At 41.7% G+C, this 18,686-nt stretch overlaps 1 protein-coding gene across 1 annotated transcript in view; it reads left to right on the top strand.

Annotated features, from left to right (window-relative positions):
* NEO1 (neogenin 1) overlaps positions 1-18,686 on the top strand; it is a 740,505-nt gene that overhangs the window by 609,798 nt on the left and 112,021 nt on the right. Inside the window, 2 exon segments of the mRNA XM_030191504.1 lie at positions 14,025-14,163; positions 16,202-16,251. Of these exon segments, the coding sequence (XP_030047364.1) occupies positions 14,025-14,163; positions 16,202-16,251 (189 nt within the window).

Genomic DNA, 18,686 nt, shown 5'->3' with positions numbered 1-18,686 from the left:
GTATTTTTTCACGGAGAGGGTGGTGGATGCTTGGAATGCCCTCCCGCGGGAGGTGGTAGCGATGAAAACGGTAGCGGAATTCAAACATGCGTGGGATGTGCATAAAGGAATCCTGTGCAGAAGGAATAGATCCTCAGAAGCTTAGCTACAATTGGGTGGCAGAGCAGGTGGGGGGAAGAGGGGTTGGTGGTTGGGAGGCGAGGATAGGGGAGGGCAGACTTATACGGTCTGTGCCAGAGCCGGTGATGGAAGGCGGGACAGGTGGTTGGGAGGCAGGAAAAACTGCTGGGCAGACTTATACGGTCTGTGCCCTGAGAAAGACAGGTACAAATCAAGGTAAGGTATACACATGAGTTTATCTTGGCAGACTAGATGGACCGTGCAGGTCTTTTTCTGCCGTCATCTACTATGTTACTATGTTACATGGAATGTCTGACTAGAGGGTGTGCATTTAAGCTTGAAAGGAATTTAGACTCTTCAAAAAGATTTTGCAACTCTGGAAATTCTTTATTCCCTCTTCGGAGTTCTTATAACCTTGGATTCTGTCTAGAGTGGAGTTCTTCTTAGAGAAGTTGGCTACTTATTCTAAAGAGAAGGAGGGTATCCAAAAACATTGATTATTCACAGAATCAGTCATAAGACTATTAATGAAATGGGTGGTGGTGGACCGTTTTTGGAGACAAACCAGAAAAGGGCATGATGGAAGTCTATCTCTTTCTCTCTCTTTCTTTTTTTGTTTTTTTTTTTTGTTTTTTTTTGTTTAATTTAAGAGACTTTCCATATCCAGTGTATCTTACTATTCTTCTTACAGTATGGGGAATATGGAAAAGGAAAGGGTTCAGTAAAGCTATAAAGGACCCCTTTGCAAAGTTTTTTTTTATTTTTAATGTTGATAGTTATCAAAGGCAAGAATGGACCAGTGGAACTCAGCTGCCCCTGCTCTTGGCTAAATAGTACTTTAATGGTTTTTTAAAGTATAAACCTATTCTTTTACAAGGAGCAGCATTCTTGAATGGTAGTTTGAGCAGGCACATGGAAAAAATTGTTGAAAAGATTTTTAAGCTTAATAGGTCCATTTTCCAGGCTCCAATGTCCTCAAAATACATGTTCATTGGATAATAGATTTAATTACTTGAAAAAGTACAAATGAGAATGAAGTGGATAGAGCACCGTTCACGGAAGAGAGTGTGTATCAACAACTTGAAAAGCTAAAGGTGGACAAAGCCATGGGACCGGACGGGATCCACCCCAGGATATTGAGGGAGCTGAGAGAGGTTTTGGCAGGTCCTCTTAAAGATTTGTTTAATATATCCTTGCAGACGGGAGAGGTTCCGAGGGATGGGAGAACAGCGGATGTGGTCCCTCTTCACAAAAGTGGTGATAGGGAAGAAGCTGGAAACTACAAGCCGGTAAGCCTCACTTCGGTTACTGGAAAAGTAATGGAAGCAATGCTGAAGGAAAGGATAGTGAATTTCCTGGAAGCCAATAAGTTGCAAGATCCGAGACAACATGGTTTTACCAAAGGGAAATCGTGCCAAACGAATCTCATTGAGTTCTTTGATTGGGTGACAGGAGAATTGAATCAGGGATGAGCTATGGACGTAATCTACTTAGATTTCAGCAAAGCTTTTGACACGGTTCTCCCACAGGAGGCTCTTAAATAAACTGGATGGGCTGAAGATAGGACCCGAAGTGGTGAACTGGATTAGGAACTGGTTGACGGACAGACGCCAGAGGGTGGTGGTGAATGGAATTCGCTCGGAGGAGGGAAAGGTGAGTAGTGGAGTGCCTCAGGGATCGGTGCTGGGGCCGATTCTGTTCAATATATTTGTGAGTGACATTGCTGAAGAGTTAGAAGGTAAAATTTGCCTATTTGCGGATGATACTAAGATCTGTAACAGAGTGGACACCTGGGAGGGAGTGGAAAACATGAAAAAGGATCTGAGGAAGCTAGAAGAATGGTCTAAGGTTTGGCAATTAAAAGTCAATGCGAAGAAATGCAAAGTGATGCACTTAGGGAATAGAAATCCACGGGAGATGTATGTGTTAGGCGGGGAGAGTCTGATAGGTACGGACGGGGAGAGGGATCTTGGGGTGATAGTATCTGAGGATTTGAAGACGACGAAACAGTGTGACAAGGCGGTGGCCGTAGCTAGAAGGTTGTTAGGCTATATAGAGAGAGGTGTGACCAGCAGAAGAAAGGGGGTGGTGATGCCCCTGTATAAGTCGTTGGTGAGGCCCCACCTGGAGTATTGTGTTCAGTTTTGGAGGCCGTATCTTGCTAAGGAGGTAAAAAGAATTGAAGCGGTGCAAAGAAAAGCTACGAGAATGGTATGGGATTTGCGGTACAAGACATATGAGGAGAGACTTGCTGAACTAAACATGTATACTCTGGAGGAAAGGAGAAACAGGGGTGATATGATACAGGCATTCAAATATTTGAAAGGTATTAATCCGCAAACGAACCTTTTCCGGAGATGTGAAGGAGGTAGAACGAGAGGACATGAAATGAGATTGAAGGGGGGCAGACTCAAGAAAATGTCAGGAAGTATTTTTTCACGGAGAGAGTAGTGGATGCTTGGAATGTCCTCCCGCGGGAGGTGGTGGAGATAAAAACGGTAATGGAATTCAAACATGCGTGGGATAAGCATAAAGGAATCCTGTTCAGAAGGAATGGATTCTCAGGAGCTTAGTCGAGATCGGGAGGCGGGGCTGGTGGTTGGGAGGTGGGGATAGTGCTGGGCAGACTTATACGGTCTGTGCCAGAGCTGGTGGTGGGAGGCAGGAATAGTGCTGGGCAGACTTATACGGTCTGTGCCCTGAAGAGCACAGGTACAAATCAAAGTAGGGTATACACAAAAAGTAGCACATATGAGTTGTCTTGTTTGGCAGACTGGATGGACCATACAGATCTTTTTCTGCCGTCATCTACTATGTTACTATGTAAGCTTAAAGTGAGTTACAGGCTGATCCAAGATGGCGACGGTTTGAACTTGCGCTACGGACGTGTTTCTAGAGGCGCTAGAGTAGAGCTGGAGGGAGTTACCTTTCCCGCTGTTGTGATGGGCAAGCGACGAGGGAAAGTCAGGGATTTCCCCTCAGACCCTGGCGCAAAGCCCCCGCTCTCCCAGCCGACACTAGAGCGCTTTGGAATAACGCCCGGAACTCCATCGACTTCAACCCCTGTTGCTGGTGCTAGCGTTTCGGCGCTAACCGACAGTGTCGACGGGGCTTCTCTAAGCCCCGTCTTTCGTGCAGCGCCACCTCAACCAGGAAGTGAGCGCTTCCAGCCGAGTCCTGCAGCCTCAGCCCAAGGTGGTGAAGGGAACGAGCAGGGAGGGAACTCGACGGCAGCACAAAGATCATCTCCTGGACAACTGGTGATTCCAGAGCAGAAAGCAGCGACTGTTGTGGACCCTGCAACAGTGAGTATCCTGGAACAAGTAGTTCAAGCGGCTCCCCTGGTGTTTAATGCAGGTCAGTTTGAAAAACCGGCTGTAGTGACCTTAGAGTCACTTTGGGAACTGAACTCCACAACCCTCTTTACATTACAATCGGTTATTTCAAAGAATAATGAAACTATTAAAGTTTTGGCACAGTCTGCTCTCAAACAATTTCAAATTAATGAGTCTCATGCAACTGAAGTAAAAGTTCTTTCTCAAAAAGTTGAAAAAATGCAACTTGTGGATCAAACATTAATAAAAGAAAGGAACTTTGCTTCTAGACGCATGGAATATCTGGAAAATCAATCCAAAAGACTTAACCTACGTATGATTAACTTTCCAAAATCGCCCATTCTTTCTCCTGTACAGATGGTTAAGAAATATCTTGTTGATATTCTGGGAATGACCGAAAATTCACTGCCACCAATCACAAGGGCATATTATATTCAAATTGCTGGGCAAGTCCCAGGAAATTTAAACCCTCAAAATGCAATGAATTTAACGGACTTTCTGGAATCTTCTTTGGAGGTGGTCACTCAAAGGACTACTTTGTTAGTGACTTTTGCACTAGAGTTGGATCGAGATGCAGTACTTAGGTTATCCTTAAGACACTTGAATTCTTTATTTTTAGGTTCAAAAATAAGAGTTTTCCCGGATTTATCAAGGGAAACTCAAAAACGTCGTAAATTATTTCTTGCTTTGCGCCCAAGGGCAATAGCCCTGGGGGTTAATTTTCTTTTGAAATTTCCTTGTGTTTGTAGGATTTTATACCATACTAAACAATACCAATTTTTTGAACCTAATCAGTTGGATATTTTTTTGAAAAGTAAAGAGAGTATAATTGTGAAAGTTTAGACCCAAATGAACACTGTATAGCACTTAGGAGTGAATCTATGGGGCCTAGCGCAGCTCTTGCTTTAATTTGAATTGTTTTTTGAGCTTGATTTCCTATGAATCTTGGATCATTTCTTAATTATTGTGGACGATGGGTATATAGTCAATTTTCCTTATTTGTAATTACTATTGAAAGAAAGTTTGCAAATTTGTAATATTATTCTGTTTTGAATATTATGTATCTCAAAAGGTTTATAAATAAATAATTAAAAAAAAAAGTGAGTTACAAATTCAGGAACACTTTGGTATCTTCCCAAAAGGCCTTGCAATCCAAATTTTGTACCTGAAGCAATGGAGGGTGAAATGATTTGCTCAAGATCACAAGGAGCATGAGAGGGAGAAGCAGAACTGAAATCTTGGCTTCCCTGTGTCTTAGCTTTCTGCTCTAATGATTAGGCTACTCATCTTCCTTTTGAAATGGACTCAATAGCTGAAAAGGAAGGGGCATGATGGGCAGAGAAGGCAGGAATAGGTTAATGTCTTCCATGGTTCTGATAATGCTGGTGGCCACACTCCTAATTGGCACAACTTATGACTCTATGTAACAATGTCCACTATAACAGTAGTATATGGGGTCCCCCTCCAGTAGGTGTGGCAGGGTAAAACAGTGGTTGATTGAATTTTCTTTTTAAAGTACACTTTTTGTAACTTTTAAGTTCAAGCTATCAAGTATCAATTATAAGCATACAATTGTATTGGTTTCAAATACCCCAGATAATGTGAACATTTTGTTATATAAGATCACTCCACAACAATTCCCACCCCTCTATCTTTCCCTCCATCTCTGAATATCATTAAACAATATACCCAATCCAGTCTTCTCTGTTCCCACAAGTCTCATCCACTGAATGTTTCCATACTGGAACCCACCATTTCTGTATTTTCTCTTCTTTCACATTCACCTTGGTAGAAAGAAGTTCACTTTCATCAAACCACCTCCTCTCTACACTTAAGGAATGGGTTTTTCCAGTTGGCAAGAATAACTCCTTCCCAGTATCCTTAATTTTTTGCCAGGTGAGCTGCTGTCTATCCGCCTCCCCTCCCCCCAATTTTTCAGGTAGCATATACCAAAACAGCCTTACCGTCAGCTCAGCAGGAACATCCAGCTGTGCAAATGCTTTAATTTCTTTCTGAATATACTCCCAGAATCCTTGAATTAATTGAGCATGACCCCAAAGTATGAGATAAGATCCCCTTCTGCTCACAATCTCATAAGAAGAAGGGTCATTCCATGCCAAGTGGTCTAAAATTAAAAAAAAGTTCCCACCATCATGTTCTCCAGTTTTGTTCAAATTTTATCTGTTGCGCGAGTCAGGTGTTAAACGAAGTTTCCCAAAATTTGAGGTCTCTAAATGCAATAGTTGCAGATCTAGACCCCCTTTTCTGAAAGGTTGTCAGTCCATGAGCGCGTGACAAAGAATGGCTACAAAATTCAAATCCTGTACAGTTTTTGATTCTAATTCAGATGAAATACATTTTAACATTATGGATGCAAAATCCAGTCAAACAAGTTGACTCAAAGTGTGCATCAAAATTGGTTGCGACTCATCGGAACATATTTGGACCAATATTCAGACCGCAACAACTTCCATGCAAACAAAGATACGGACTTGAAATTTTGAACAAGCATTATGCTTTTGCTGGACATAATACTGCCAGATTTGCAACTAACCAGCATCTATAACCGCCCTGCAGGATCTCTTCAAAGTTGGCATTGTCAGCGCAAATGGTAAAATGTACCAAAGTTCAAATCCAATTATTAAAAAAGAGTCTGCCTGAATCAGCTTGTGAACAGTATCTTCTGAAAGAGAAATTTGTGCTCTACAACACTGATATGTTTTTGTTTTGCAATACCACCATTAAGTAGCCATTTACTCAGGTCAAAGTATGTTATATTTTGTGTGCGCGATGTATTGCGTTGGTCCATGATGGCTGAGCCATTACTGGTTATCACATTGAAACCAGCATCCCCATCACCATAGGGGCCACGCCTGATAGCCATGCAGTAACAGCCACGGGTGGGTATCTTTACTGCAGGCACCCAAGCCTGATTGTGGGTTTCTTTACTGCAGGTTCCCAAGCCTGCCGCCTTCAGTTACTTCACTGCAGGTTCCCAAGCCTGCCTTCTTCAGTTACTTCACTGCAGTTACTTCATCATTCTGAAAGCATCATTGATCTGCAAGAGAACGGTTTCAGGGAAACTATATTGCCGACCAGATGATGTCACTGATGGAGCTGGAATAACAGCAATGATAAGTTGTTCTGGGATCCAGCAAGTATCGCGTCTTACTGGCCAATAAAATGAAGTAGCGGGACCGTGAGGCTGCATAAAGCTTATGAAAGCATCTTTCTGTTCAACTGACGTTTCACAAACGTTTCCAATCCACCATAACAGCGCACAATAAACAATTGGACAATCAACGAATAAAATACGAATGAATAAATGATTATATCAATACTTTTAAGCGACTATTAAGACTCAATTTCCTAGAAATGAAGATTATCAATAGAAGTGGACTAACACGGCTACCACACTCCTCTACTAGAAATGAAGAAAAATTAGCGCATCAAGCGTACTAAATATAACATACTTTGAAAATGGCTACTTAATGGTGGCATTGCAAAACAAAAACATATCAGTGTTGTAGAGCACAATTTTCTCTTTCAGATGATACTGTTCACAAGCTGATTCAGGCAGACTCTTTTTTAATAATTGGATTTGAACTTTGGTACATTTTACCATTTGCCCTGACAATGTCAACTTTGAAGAGATCCTGCAGGGCGGTTATAGATGCTGGTTAGTTGCAAATCTGGCAGTATTATGTCCAGCACAAGCATAATGCTTGTTCAAAATTTCATGTCCGTATCTTTGTTTGCATGGAAGTTGTTGCGGTCTGAATATTGGTCCAAATATGTTCCGATGAGTCGCGACCAATTTTGATGCACACTTTGAGTCAACTTGTTTGACTGGATTTTGCATCCATAATGTTAAAATGTATTTCATCGGAATTAGCATCAAAAACTGTACAGGATTTGAATTTTTTAGCCATTCTTATAAATGTGTTTGGATTTTATTAGACCCCAAAAATGGCATTTTGGTAAATGTCATGCGCTCATGGACTGACAACCTTTCAGAAAAGGGGGTCTAGATCTGCAACTATTGCATTTAGAGACCTCAAATTTTGGGAAACTTCGTTTAACACCTGACTCGCGCAACAGATAAAATTTGAACAAAATTGGAGACATGATGGTGGGAAGGTTTAGACCACTTGGCATAGAATGACCCAGAAATCATTCCCACCACACCCCATTACCTGAAGTCTGGCTGGTGTCAAGTACCCCCCTAATGAAGCTTTTATATGGTTGGCCTACAATATCAACCAACAACCAAACAGCAGCAGTGATCTAAGGAAGGACAAACACAGCAAGAGTTTATTCAAATGTCAACTATAAAGGAAACAGGGCCTAACCTGGCTAAGTTTTTGTTTTTGTTACATTTGTACCCCGCGCTTTCCCACTCATGGCAGGCTCAATGCGGCTTACATGGGGCAATGGAGGGTTAAGTGACTTGCCCAGAGTCGCGTCTTTGTCGGGAATCACATAGGTTTTTACAATTCATTCACAGATTCAATACATGTACTGCAATACCTGCATAGAAAAAGCTCTGGTACAATTCCAAAAGTCAGTAGCTAACAAGTAAGACTTTTGGATAAGTACATAAGTATTGCTATACTGGGACAGACCGAAGGTCCATCAAGCCCAGCATCCTGCGTGCAACAGTGGCCAGTCCAGGTCACAAGTATCTGGCAAGAGCCCAAAATTCTTGCTGTGTTTGTCCTTCCTTGGATCGCTTCTGCTGTTTGGTTGTCTGTTCTGCTTCTGCAGTAGACTGTCTCCTGTTTGTTTCTGCTACAATATTAACCAACAGGGAGCACTTCCACACCTCATGCAAAACCATCTTCACTAATATCCTCCCACAATTCCCTGCTCCAAGCCCCAAAGCTCCTATTGGCTCTCCAGTGAGGCTCCCCCTTAAAGCCCAGTATTTCCTACCCGTAATTTGAATTTTCAAGAATACTTCCCTCTCTAACTCAGTCAGAGCTCTTGAGAACCCTTTCTTATTTTGCTTTGCTAAGCAAACTTCCGTAACTGAAAGAAAGCATATAATGGGAAATCCTTTAAATGAAAATTTTCTTTTAATATCTTATACTGAAATAATTGGAAGAAAGTACATAAGGGAGAACCACCTGAGCCTGCAATTGCTTAAGCCATAAGCTTTCTATGCAGTATTCATTCACCATTTCAGTGCCAACCTCCTTTGATGCAAATATTGAGAGGCAGAGAAAAAGGGCTAGAGAGGGAGGTAAGAGAAGAGGGATTAAAGGGTTAATGAGGTGGTAACATGGGAGTCATAGAAGTCTGAGAAAAGGAGATAACTATGGGAGGAAGGAGAGAAACAGAGAAGTATCTTGGGTTTGAGAGAGAATGAGAGGTATAACAATGGAGATGAGGGTTGGTAGGTGGATGAGAGAGAGGGCGACAGTGATGCACTAGAAAAGTGGATACTAGAAAAGAGGCTGAGAAGAAAAGAGAAATAGTTAAAATTTGAGTCTAGAGAGAGTACAAAAGATGGAGAAAATTGACTGGGAAATAAGTACCTGTTTACCTCAGGGAAGCATCCTTGTCCACTACCCTGTTTAATGTCTTTTAGTGTCACTGGCAAAATTGATACAAAATTGTGATCTGGCAGACAGTGTATAACTGGTGTTTTCATATGATCCCTAGGAACTACCTGCTTGTCAGAATCTCAGCTTCTGTCTTGATTCTTTTTCCTACTGGCTTTTCTCCCATGAACTAAAATTAAATCCACAAAAAAACAGAAGCCATTTGGCCCTCTAGCAGGAAATCTTCTATCCCATTGACATCAGTAATGACTAATCAAGGTCACAACGAAGGAGGCCATCGCTACTGTTGGCTTCATTCTTGATAGCTACATAAGTAATGCCATACTGGGAAAAGACCAAAGGTCAATCGAGCCCAGCATCCTGTCCCCGACAGCGGCCAATCCAGGTCAAGAGCACCTGGCAAGCTACCCAAATGAACAAACATTTTATACAAGTTATTCCTAAAATTGTGGATTTTTCCCAAGTCCATTTAGTAGCGGTCTATGGACTTGTCCTTTAGGAAACCGTCCAAACCCTTTTTAAAGTCTGCCAAGCTAACCGCCTTCACTACGTTCTCCGGCAATGAATTCCAGAGTTTAATTATGCGTTGGGTGAAGAAAATTTTTCTCAGATTTGTTTTAAATTTACTACACTGTAGTTTCATCGCATGCCCCCTAGTCCTAGTATTTTTGGAAAGCGTGAACAGACGCTTCACATCCACCTGTTCCACTCCACTCATTATTTTATATACCTCTATCATGTCTCCCCTCAGCCGTCTCTTCTCCAAGCTGAAAAGCCCTAGCCTCCTTAGTCTTTCTTCATAGGGAAGTCATCCCATCCCCGCTATCATTTTTGTCGCCCTTCGCTAGCTAGCTTGCTCTTGGCCATCAGATTCTTTCTCTAGCCTAAAAGACTCTACTCTTAGAGAATGATTCGCTCCTTGAGAATGGTTATTGATCATAATTCTCTCTGCATTGTTCTCTTGCCTTTGTTATAAATCATTTTGTTTGTCACAGCTCTCTTTATGCTGGCATAAGTCTTTCAAATACCAAATGACTTATTTCATGCGGAATACTGTAATGAAGCTTCTGTAGGATGTGAAAACAATCACCACATCTGAAAGAGCAGCACTTCAGGAATTGCATTCAGATTCCTTATATTAGCATATTGTGCTCATGATACTGGTTTTTCTCTCTCTTGTGGCCATATAAGTCATCAAGAACTCTTAGATCTGGTGAGTGAGAATTTCTGGTATTCTGCAAGGCTGCTGACATCAAGCCCAGATCCTTGAATCATCTTCAGGCTCTACTTTGACCACCTCAGTTTGATTTGAGCCTGGGGGCTTTGTTCCCTTTAATATCCAGTGACACCGCAACGCACAGCTACTCGGCATGGTCAAAGGGGCACACTATGCCCCTGGGGAGCCCCTTAGGAGCACAGTGAGAGCATTATATTGGATTTGAGTGATAGATAATTTTCAAGATTTTGTATGGGGAAACGGAAGAGCAAGAATAAAATTACTTTTCCCTCATCGGTGATTGTGGACCCTATGGATAAGCATGTGGTTCCAAGTGGGATTCCATCTACTCCCTCCTATGGAGTTGTCTCAACAGAGGAGGTATCACTCAGTCCATCCACTAGAACCCCGCCTCCCCATCCAAGTGCTTTTTTTATCTGTTTCCTCTATTTTCCCTGCAGCCGCCTTTTCTCCATTGGATGTTGCAGGGCTAGACAAGTCCGTTGGTTCAGGACTGTTGATGTTTACTCCGTCATTAAGAGCAATATCTCTTTGTGAGAATGAAATGACAATCTTGGATGCAGGGAAACAGAGTGTATCCATTACAAGGTTTGTGGCAAGCTGTGTGTGTTTTGGAGGGAACTTTCCGTGGTATTACTACTCAAGTATGGTCATTTTCTCTGGATACTGTGTCAGTTATCTAATGTTGGTTCACATTTAAGATTGCTTCAGAATCAAATTACCACTTTAGAGCAGTTTTTTTCTTCAGCTGTTAGATTCTTGTATAATATATTTAAAGCTTGAAAAGCTGAAGAATGCTGTCAGGAGTAAACATTATTTGAATGCCCTTGTTCACACTTATTATCTGCAGAGATTCTTCTAAATATTTCAAGGAGGTTCTCCTCCCATCTACAGCTGATTCTGTGATTATTTCTAATCAAGAGGCAGCTGATATTTGAGATCAGCAGAGCATAGATTTAACATAATTTCTTGAGGATTTTTCTGATGATATACCAACTAGAGCTACCCTCATGGTGACATTCTCTACAGATAAAAATAAACGTTTGATTATGAGAACATACTTTTATGTTTCAGCGTTTTATTGATGACTAATCAGTGTACACAGCACCTTCATATCAGGTTACCAGCAACAAATCATAACATTACAGAACATTACATATCGTCATCGGATTTTATATTATAACAACCTCCTCTCCCAAACACTGCATACATTCCTTCCCACTCTCTCCCCCCAATCCTCCCCCCCCTCCTACCTTTATTCCCCCCTCCCCCCTACCTTACAACCTGGACTTGTACTCTGATAGTCCAAGTGAGCCTCCCCCCCCCCTTCTCCCTTATTCCCTACAACCAAACAGAGAGTAACATATGGTCTCATCGTGAGTCTAATGGAAAGTCATATATATCATATTGTGTCAGGTTAAGAAGCATATTGCGCCCCTTGGGCTCATTTTCTGAACATAAGTGTTCCAAATCTGTGTGAACCGTTGTAAATGTTTCCTTGACCCCTTCACTTCCATAGCTTCCCATGTTGCCAACAGATGCACCTGGTTCCTCCAGTGCCAATAAGGGATTCTGAGGATATCCAATATTGCAAAATACACTTAGGGGCTAAAAGACACATCCTGCGGCATAACGATTGGGCTCCCTTAGTTTGTGTGCCAAAAGCTTGTTGTGTATCTAACACATAATGTGCCTAAGTCCCAGTCACTGGGGTCCCTAAAGGTTGACACATGTACCTCCTAATGGGTTCCCAGAAAGCATGCACCCCTGGGCAGTCCCAAAAAGCATGAAAAAGAGTATGAGGGGACTGTCCACATTTAACACACCTGGCCTCCTGTGTATTCCCCATATGGGCCAGTTGTTGTCTAGCCATGTATGCCCGCATGACCACTCTATAGCCACATTCTCGTAATCTCTCATCCAAAGCTGGGATATCCCTCAACATGGCTCCCACATCTCAACCTGCTATTGGCCCTCCCTAGTCGTGTTCCCATTTATTTTTAATTTCGGAGAATTTTTTGGTATTGTTCCTGTTTTCACCAGTGCCCGATGCAATGACGACACTGACAAACCCCTTACCTCCATTTCTTCAAAAAATGTCCTTACTTTATGTCCTACTCTCGTATTCAACAAGTCCTGGTTTAGCACTAGTATGTAATGTTTAACTTGGAAATAGGCAAATCGGTTTCCCCAATTATCTCCAATCTTCGCTTGCAGCACTTCATAATTTCTCCCATTAAATGTTCCACTCTCTTGATTCCCAATTTTTCCCATCTGAGAAATGTTAGGTTATCTTGCCCAGGCCTGAAATCCAAGTTACCTCTCAAAGCTAGTTGATCTGATATCGAAGGATCCCCCCCCCCCCCCCCTCAATCTCTTAACTAGGCGCTTCCACACCTCTCTTAACGGTTGCAGTAACGAACAGCATTTTAGGTGAGGTGGAAGCTGAGCCCTTTTATGGTGTAGCAGTGTAATGAGATCAAAGGGGGCAAAATACTCCCCCTCTAGCTCTATCGGGGTAAACACACTGGTATGACCCATCCAGTCTCCTAAATGTCTCAGTAGGCATGCTTGATTGTTCAAGTGCAAGTCCGGTATCCCAAGCCCTCCTTGCCGCCACCCCCTAACATACTAGAAAACTGCAGTTTAGGTTTCTTCTTGGCCCAGCAAAATGAGAACATACTTTTAAAAGAAAGATATATTTACTTTTGTGGTGCTAAAATACAGGTGTTTCCTGATGTCTCTCAAGTGACACAGGCTCATAGGAAAGCTTTTCTCTTATTGAAATCTAGGGTTCTGGCTTTAAATGCTACTTTTTTCTTAAATTTCCCTGTAATTGTTTAATTACCTTTCAGGATTCTCAGTATGTTTTTGTGGACCCTATTCAATTAGTGTATACAAAGTAGTAATTACCATGAGTTCAGATTAGGGGTCTTTGATAGAGCACTTTATAGAGAAGAGGAAATTTACTTTTCTTGATTGTATATCATCTGAAAGAGAAAATTGTGCTCTACAACACTGATATGTTTTTGTTTTGCAATGCCACCATTAAGTAGCCGTTTTCAAAGTATGTTATATTTAGTACGTTTGATGCGCTAATTTTTCTTCATTTCTAGGAAATTGAGTCTTAATAGTCGCTTAAAAGTATTGATATAATCATTTATTCATTCGTATTTTATTCGTTGATTGTCCAATTGTTTGTTGTGCGCTGTTATGGTGGATTGGCCCTCTTAGATCTACATAGGATATTTTTCTACTTACCTCTGCTATTAAGAATAAGGCTCAAGGTAACAAAACAGTTTGTCTTTTTTGCCCAACTCCTGTGCTTTCCAAGTCTGTAACACACAAGCTTAAGGCTGGAAAACTAGGGTCAAATCCTGACTCTTTTGCCTTGCATTTATTGGGGAGTGAAGTTCTGGACCACATATGTTCTGGATGTCCCTTTCAGCCCTTCTGTTCACCCTCTTCATAAATGGAGTGTTAACTTCTTTCTCTTGTCTCTCTGATTACTGATTGTTATGTAAACTGTGCTGCATACAATCATTGTACACATGATGTTTAAAAATAAAGTAACACGTGACAGTAAGTAAATAAAAATAATGGTGTATACTTTGAGTATACAAAATCTTCTTTCTGTGGTCGGATGATGGAAGAAAGATTGACTCTAGAGAGTGAAATAATTTTATCATATTCTGTTTAGTCACCTTTTGCAGCATTCGTGTTTGTCTGAAATGAAAATTAATATTCCTTTCTCTTCATGTAAAGGATGTCGATGTTGGAGGTCACTCTTACACCATTAATGGTTTGAAGAAGTATACAGAATACACATTTCGGGTTGTGGCCTACAACAAGCATGGGCCTGGAGTTTCCACACAGGATGTTGTTGCTCGAACACTGTCTGATGGTGAGTTGTAAACTTTAAGCAATCAGAGGTCAGACATTTAACTCACCGAGCAGCAGTCTCTCTTTTGCAACATATTTTGAAGGAAGACAGCTTTTACTGTATAGATGGTAGAGAACCACCAGTGTTTTGGAAGGAAGTGTTAAAAGAAAAAAATATTTCTTCTGAAATTATAGTAACTTGGCACTGAGAATATAGTAAGTAGTCTTTTAGTCCTTCCTATATTAAGTAGGTTTTAGTCTTTCCTTTTCATGCTCTTGACTGCCCAATGAGTACAACTATAATTCAGTTCATGCATATGAAAGTAGCTTTTTATGTTATAATTGTTACATAACCAGGTTCCTAGACCATGAAAGCACATAATTGTGGATGTGGGACCTAATGTATAAAGATTATGTATAATATATTTGTAGCAAAACTTACAAACTAGGGGAAATACTAGACCACCAGGGTCATATCATAAATGTACATATTAAGGCTCCAGGATTATATCACAAATACAACTTTTATTGCATCTATGTGTCTTTACAACCCAAATGACACATCTACAAAACACATACAAATACACCACCATTCATTCACCATTCACACTTCACCAGCGGTAACAACTAGTGCAAAGTAAATATAATTAAACATCATAAATGTAATTCATGTAAATTCCTGGAATGGCCTCCTGGTGGAGACGAAGACTGTATCTGAATTCAGACAAGCTTTGGACAACTACATAGAATCTCTGAGGGAGAGGAAGGGGTAGTAGATGGCATGGATCAGGCCATATGGTCTTTATCTGCCTTCATTTTCTATGTTTCTCTCTGCTTATACTTTACAGAATTTCATTAAAATACTGCAAAAATAAATACTTCTGAATATAAATCTGTAAGAGCTACGATATATAGAGGTGGTATCTGCTTTTCCCTTGTAGTAGAAATATCTCTGCATTGCCACCTCCTACCATCAAATGCTAATGCCTAGTGTGATGTCTCATTATGTTATAATATGTACACGTAAATCACGGCTCTGCCCACTCTCCACCCAACTTGACCCTCTAGCATACCAAGGGGGAGATATGCAGAGCAGGCGTGTAGCTATTGGCCAGGTGTCTGCTTCATGCACTCCCTTGCTCGGAGGAGGGGATGCTCTGGCCAGGGTGGCATCTGAGGTAGGTACGCCAGTGGTGTTCCTAGAGGCGCTGACACCCGGGGCGGATCGCCGATGCGCCCCGCCCCCCCGGGAGCAGGCCCCCCCCCCCCAGCGAAAGACACCCCCCCCCCCCCCCCCCCAGTGCACGCCGCTGGGTGGGGGGTGCCACGCGCCTGTCGGCTCTTCATTCCCATGCTCCCTCTGCCCCAGAACAGGAAGTAACCTGTTCCGGGGCAGAGGGAGCATGAAAACGAAGAGCCGACAGGCGCGCGGCACCCCCCCAGCGGCGTCCACCCGGGGCGGACCGCCCCCCCCTCCGCCCTCCCCCCTTGGTACGCCACTGAGGTACGCTGCTGACTTTCTCAGAGCATGCTTACTCTAAAGTCTTGTAGAAACATGCACATAATTACATAACACATACTATGCATTAGTGTAAACTAATTCTGTAAGAGGCCTTTTACTTGTGTAAATCAGTGTTTTATGCACTTAAAAGGTTTTATGAATTTACTTCCTATATGCTGGTTGTCAGCAACTTTGAGCATGTAAGTGCTGTCTTGTCTGAGGGCTTTTCTTTAGATAAAATTATAGTCATCGAGTTGATGTTGAAATGTGGAAAAAAACTGGTGGAATATTATTCATAATATTCATTTGGAGAGTTCTACCCACCTCTATTGCTGTTTTCTTTTAGCATAACCAACTTAGGCAAAAAATCACAAAATTATTTCTACTAAATTACGAACAGAATGAGAGAATTTTAATGAAAGTGAGTCCACATACAGTTATGTTTTTTTGACAGAAATCTTGTAGGATTGAATCCTTAGAATGGCTGGCAAACTTAATGAAAGTTTTTTCATTTAGGATTTCCAGGAATAAGCACTATTTTTTTGTTTGTTTGTTTTAGTTCCTAGTTCTGCACCGCAGAATCTGACTCTGGAAGTCCAGAATTCAAAGGTAAAAACTAGTTATTAATAATGCATAACTCTCAACATACTCAAATTGTGCATGCAATCTGATCACTTGCAGGAATTTTTTGTTTGGTTTTAGATATAGTCTTTGAGTATATCTGTTGGCCGGGGAGAAGGGAATCCACCTCTTTCCTGCCTTATGCCTACAGAACTTGCTGCACATTCCTTCAGTGCTAGCTGATATGGAATGTTTACCTCACTCCTCCCCAGCAAACAAAAATTCTGTATATTTTCCTGTCGTGAGAAATGGGAATCTTTCTAATGCCTTGCTTATAGCTCAAGAATAACCCAGACTTATTTTGTTGCCCTCAGAGGCAGGAAGGTATCTGTCTTTTTACTGCCATCTCCTTTGAAGAACAATCCCAAGGTGTACCACTGTAATTTTACACTTCATACGTAGAACTATTACTACAAATTCAAAGTCTTACCATCTTCCCTGGCTGCCTCAAAGAATTACTCAGCATTTCATTACTGCTATAGAATCTTTATTTTCTCTGCCACTATCAAATCAGAACTGTACTATTTAGTTCTGCTGAAGAGGGTGAATCTTTCTCTTTCCTTGTTCACAGGAAGTTCTGTTTCTGTTGCTGCAGTGAGAAACATCTATTACTGCATAGAGGTGTGCAGTCTCGAAGTGTCCTTTGTTTTGGGCATCCCCCCACCTCCCATTTATTAAAAGAGGTTGAGCATGCTAAAAGAATTTAGTGCACATGATGTGTGCTAAGTCAGGAAAAAAAAGAAACCCCACAGTATCAGGAGAATTCATTTGAAAAATCAAATGGAACAGAGACATAGGTGGCCTTGTGCAGGACTGTTAGTGAGACTGTCTGTACAGAGTGTCAGTAGTGTGAAGGGTCTTCCCAAGGTCTGTCACCCTGTTTTGATGGGGAATGAAGCAGTTTTGTTGAAAAGGTTTTTGTATTTTAAAGCAATCTAAGAAGGGAATGGATTCAGTTTATTGGAATGTGAGGTTGAATCATACAAGAGTTCTCCTGCAAACACTCCTTGTGACTTTGGGCAAATCAGTTCCCTCTCCATTGCCTTAAGTACGGTCCATTCTCTCTACTTGCTGGGGTTAAGTTCCTAGAAAACCCCGCGAATACCAAAAATTCAAATATGGAACCGTTGATGCTATGGGGAAAAAGGGGGGGTTAGGTTCCTGTGCGACCCTGTTAGGTAGCAAAAGTATACAATGAACACCATAAACCGTAAAGAACAGCCTACTACTTATATTGTGCATTTTATACACAATTTTTTTGTAAAAGTACAGAATATACAGGTTTTTTTGTGTAACAATGCACACAGCTCTATGAATATAGAGAACACACTTTGCACTTGCACTACACTGTGCATGGATGCGAATAAACGAAATGTGATTAGCAAAAAGAGGTTACTTTATTTTCCATGAATAAGTGAATCCATGAATACAGAATGCACTGTACAACTTAGATTGTAAGCTTTGTAGGCAGGGGAAAAAATTTGTGCACTTGAACTATATTTTGCTAGATTGGAAAAGACAAGTAATTACATCTAAATTAAATATATTTATTTGAATTTAACTCATGCCTTTTTTAGTTGTAGCCCAAGGTGAGTTGCATTCAGGTACAGTAAGTATTTCCTTATTCTTGGAGGGCTCACAATCTAAGACAATGAAGAGTTAAGCAACTTAGCCAAGGTCACAAGGACCTTCAGTGGAATTTCAAACAGGCTTCCTTGCTTCTCAACCTCTGCGCTAACCGCTGGGGCTATTCATGCATTCCAGTATAATAAATTCTGACCATTATGTCTAGGTATTTTATAATTGACTTACAATTGGCTAGCAAAGTTTCAGTGTCATTTCTTTAACCCTAAACAAAATTGTTCTCAAGTTGCAATCCCAGATTCGGGCCTTGTTGATCAAACCCACTCCCTATGCTCAAGATTATCCTCAGGTCCTGAGTTCCATGACGGCGTCAGTAAAAGTGGTGCCTTGGGCCAGAGCCCATATGAGAGCTCTTCAGTCTTCTGTTTTGGCCAGGTGGTCTCTTCTGGTGGCTGAGGTCGAGCCAACCTAACCAAGGGAATGCCGCTGGATTCTCCACAGTGGATAGTGGTGACGGACGTCAGTCTCGGTGGCTGGGGAGCCCACTGCATGGGACAGTTTGCTCAGGGACTTTGGTCGTCACAGGAAGCCTCCTTATCGATCAATCTGTTGGAAACCAGGGCGATTCGATTGGCGCTGGAAGCCTTTGGTCAGGTAGTGAAAGGAGCAACTGTGCACATTCTCTCAGACAACGCGACTGCGGTGGCTCATGTCAGTCGGCAAGGGGGGACCAGAAGTCACCTGTTGCAGCAGGAGTCGGCGAAACTAATGGCTTGGGCAGAATGCCATCTATCTGTCCTCTCCGCCTCGCATGTAGCAGGAGTGGAGAATGTCCAGGC

The sequence above is a fragment of the Microcaecilia unicolor genome, chromosome 1 (genome assembly GCF_901765095.1).
Source record: "Microcaecilia unicolor chromosome 1, aMicUni1.1, whole genome shotgun sequence".
Classification (NCBI taxonomy): Eukaryota; Metazoa; Chordata; class Amphibia; order Gymnophiona; family Siphonopidae; genus Microcaecilia; species Microcaecilia unicolor.
Note: the sequence above shows the minus strand (reverse complement) of the source record. Positions and strands in the feature narration are given on the sequence as shown.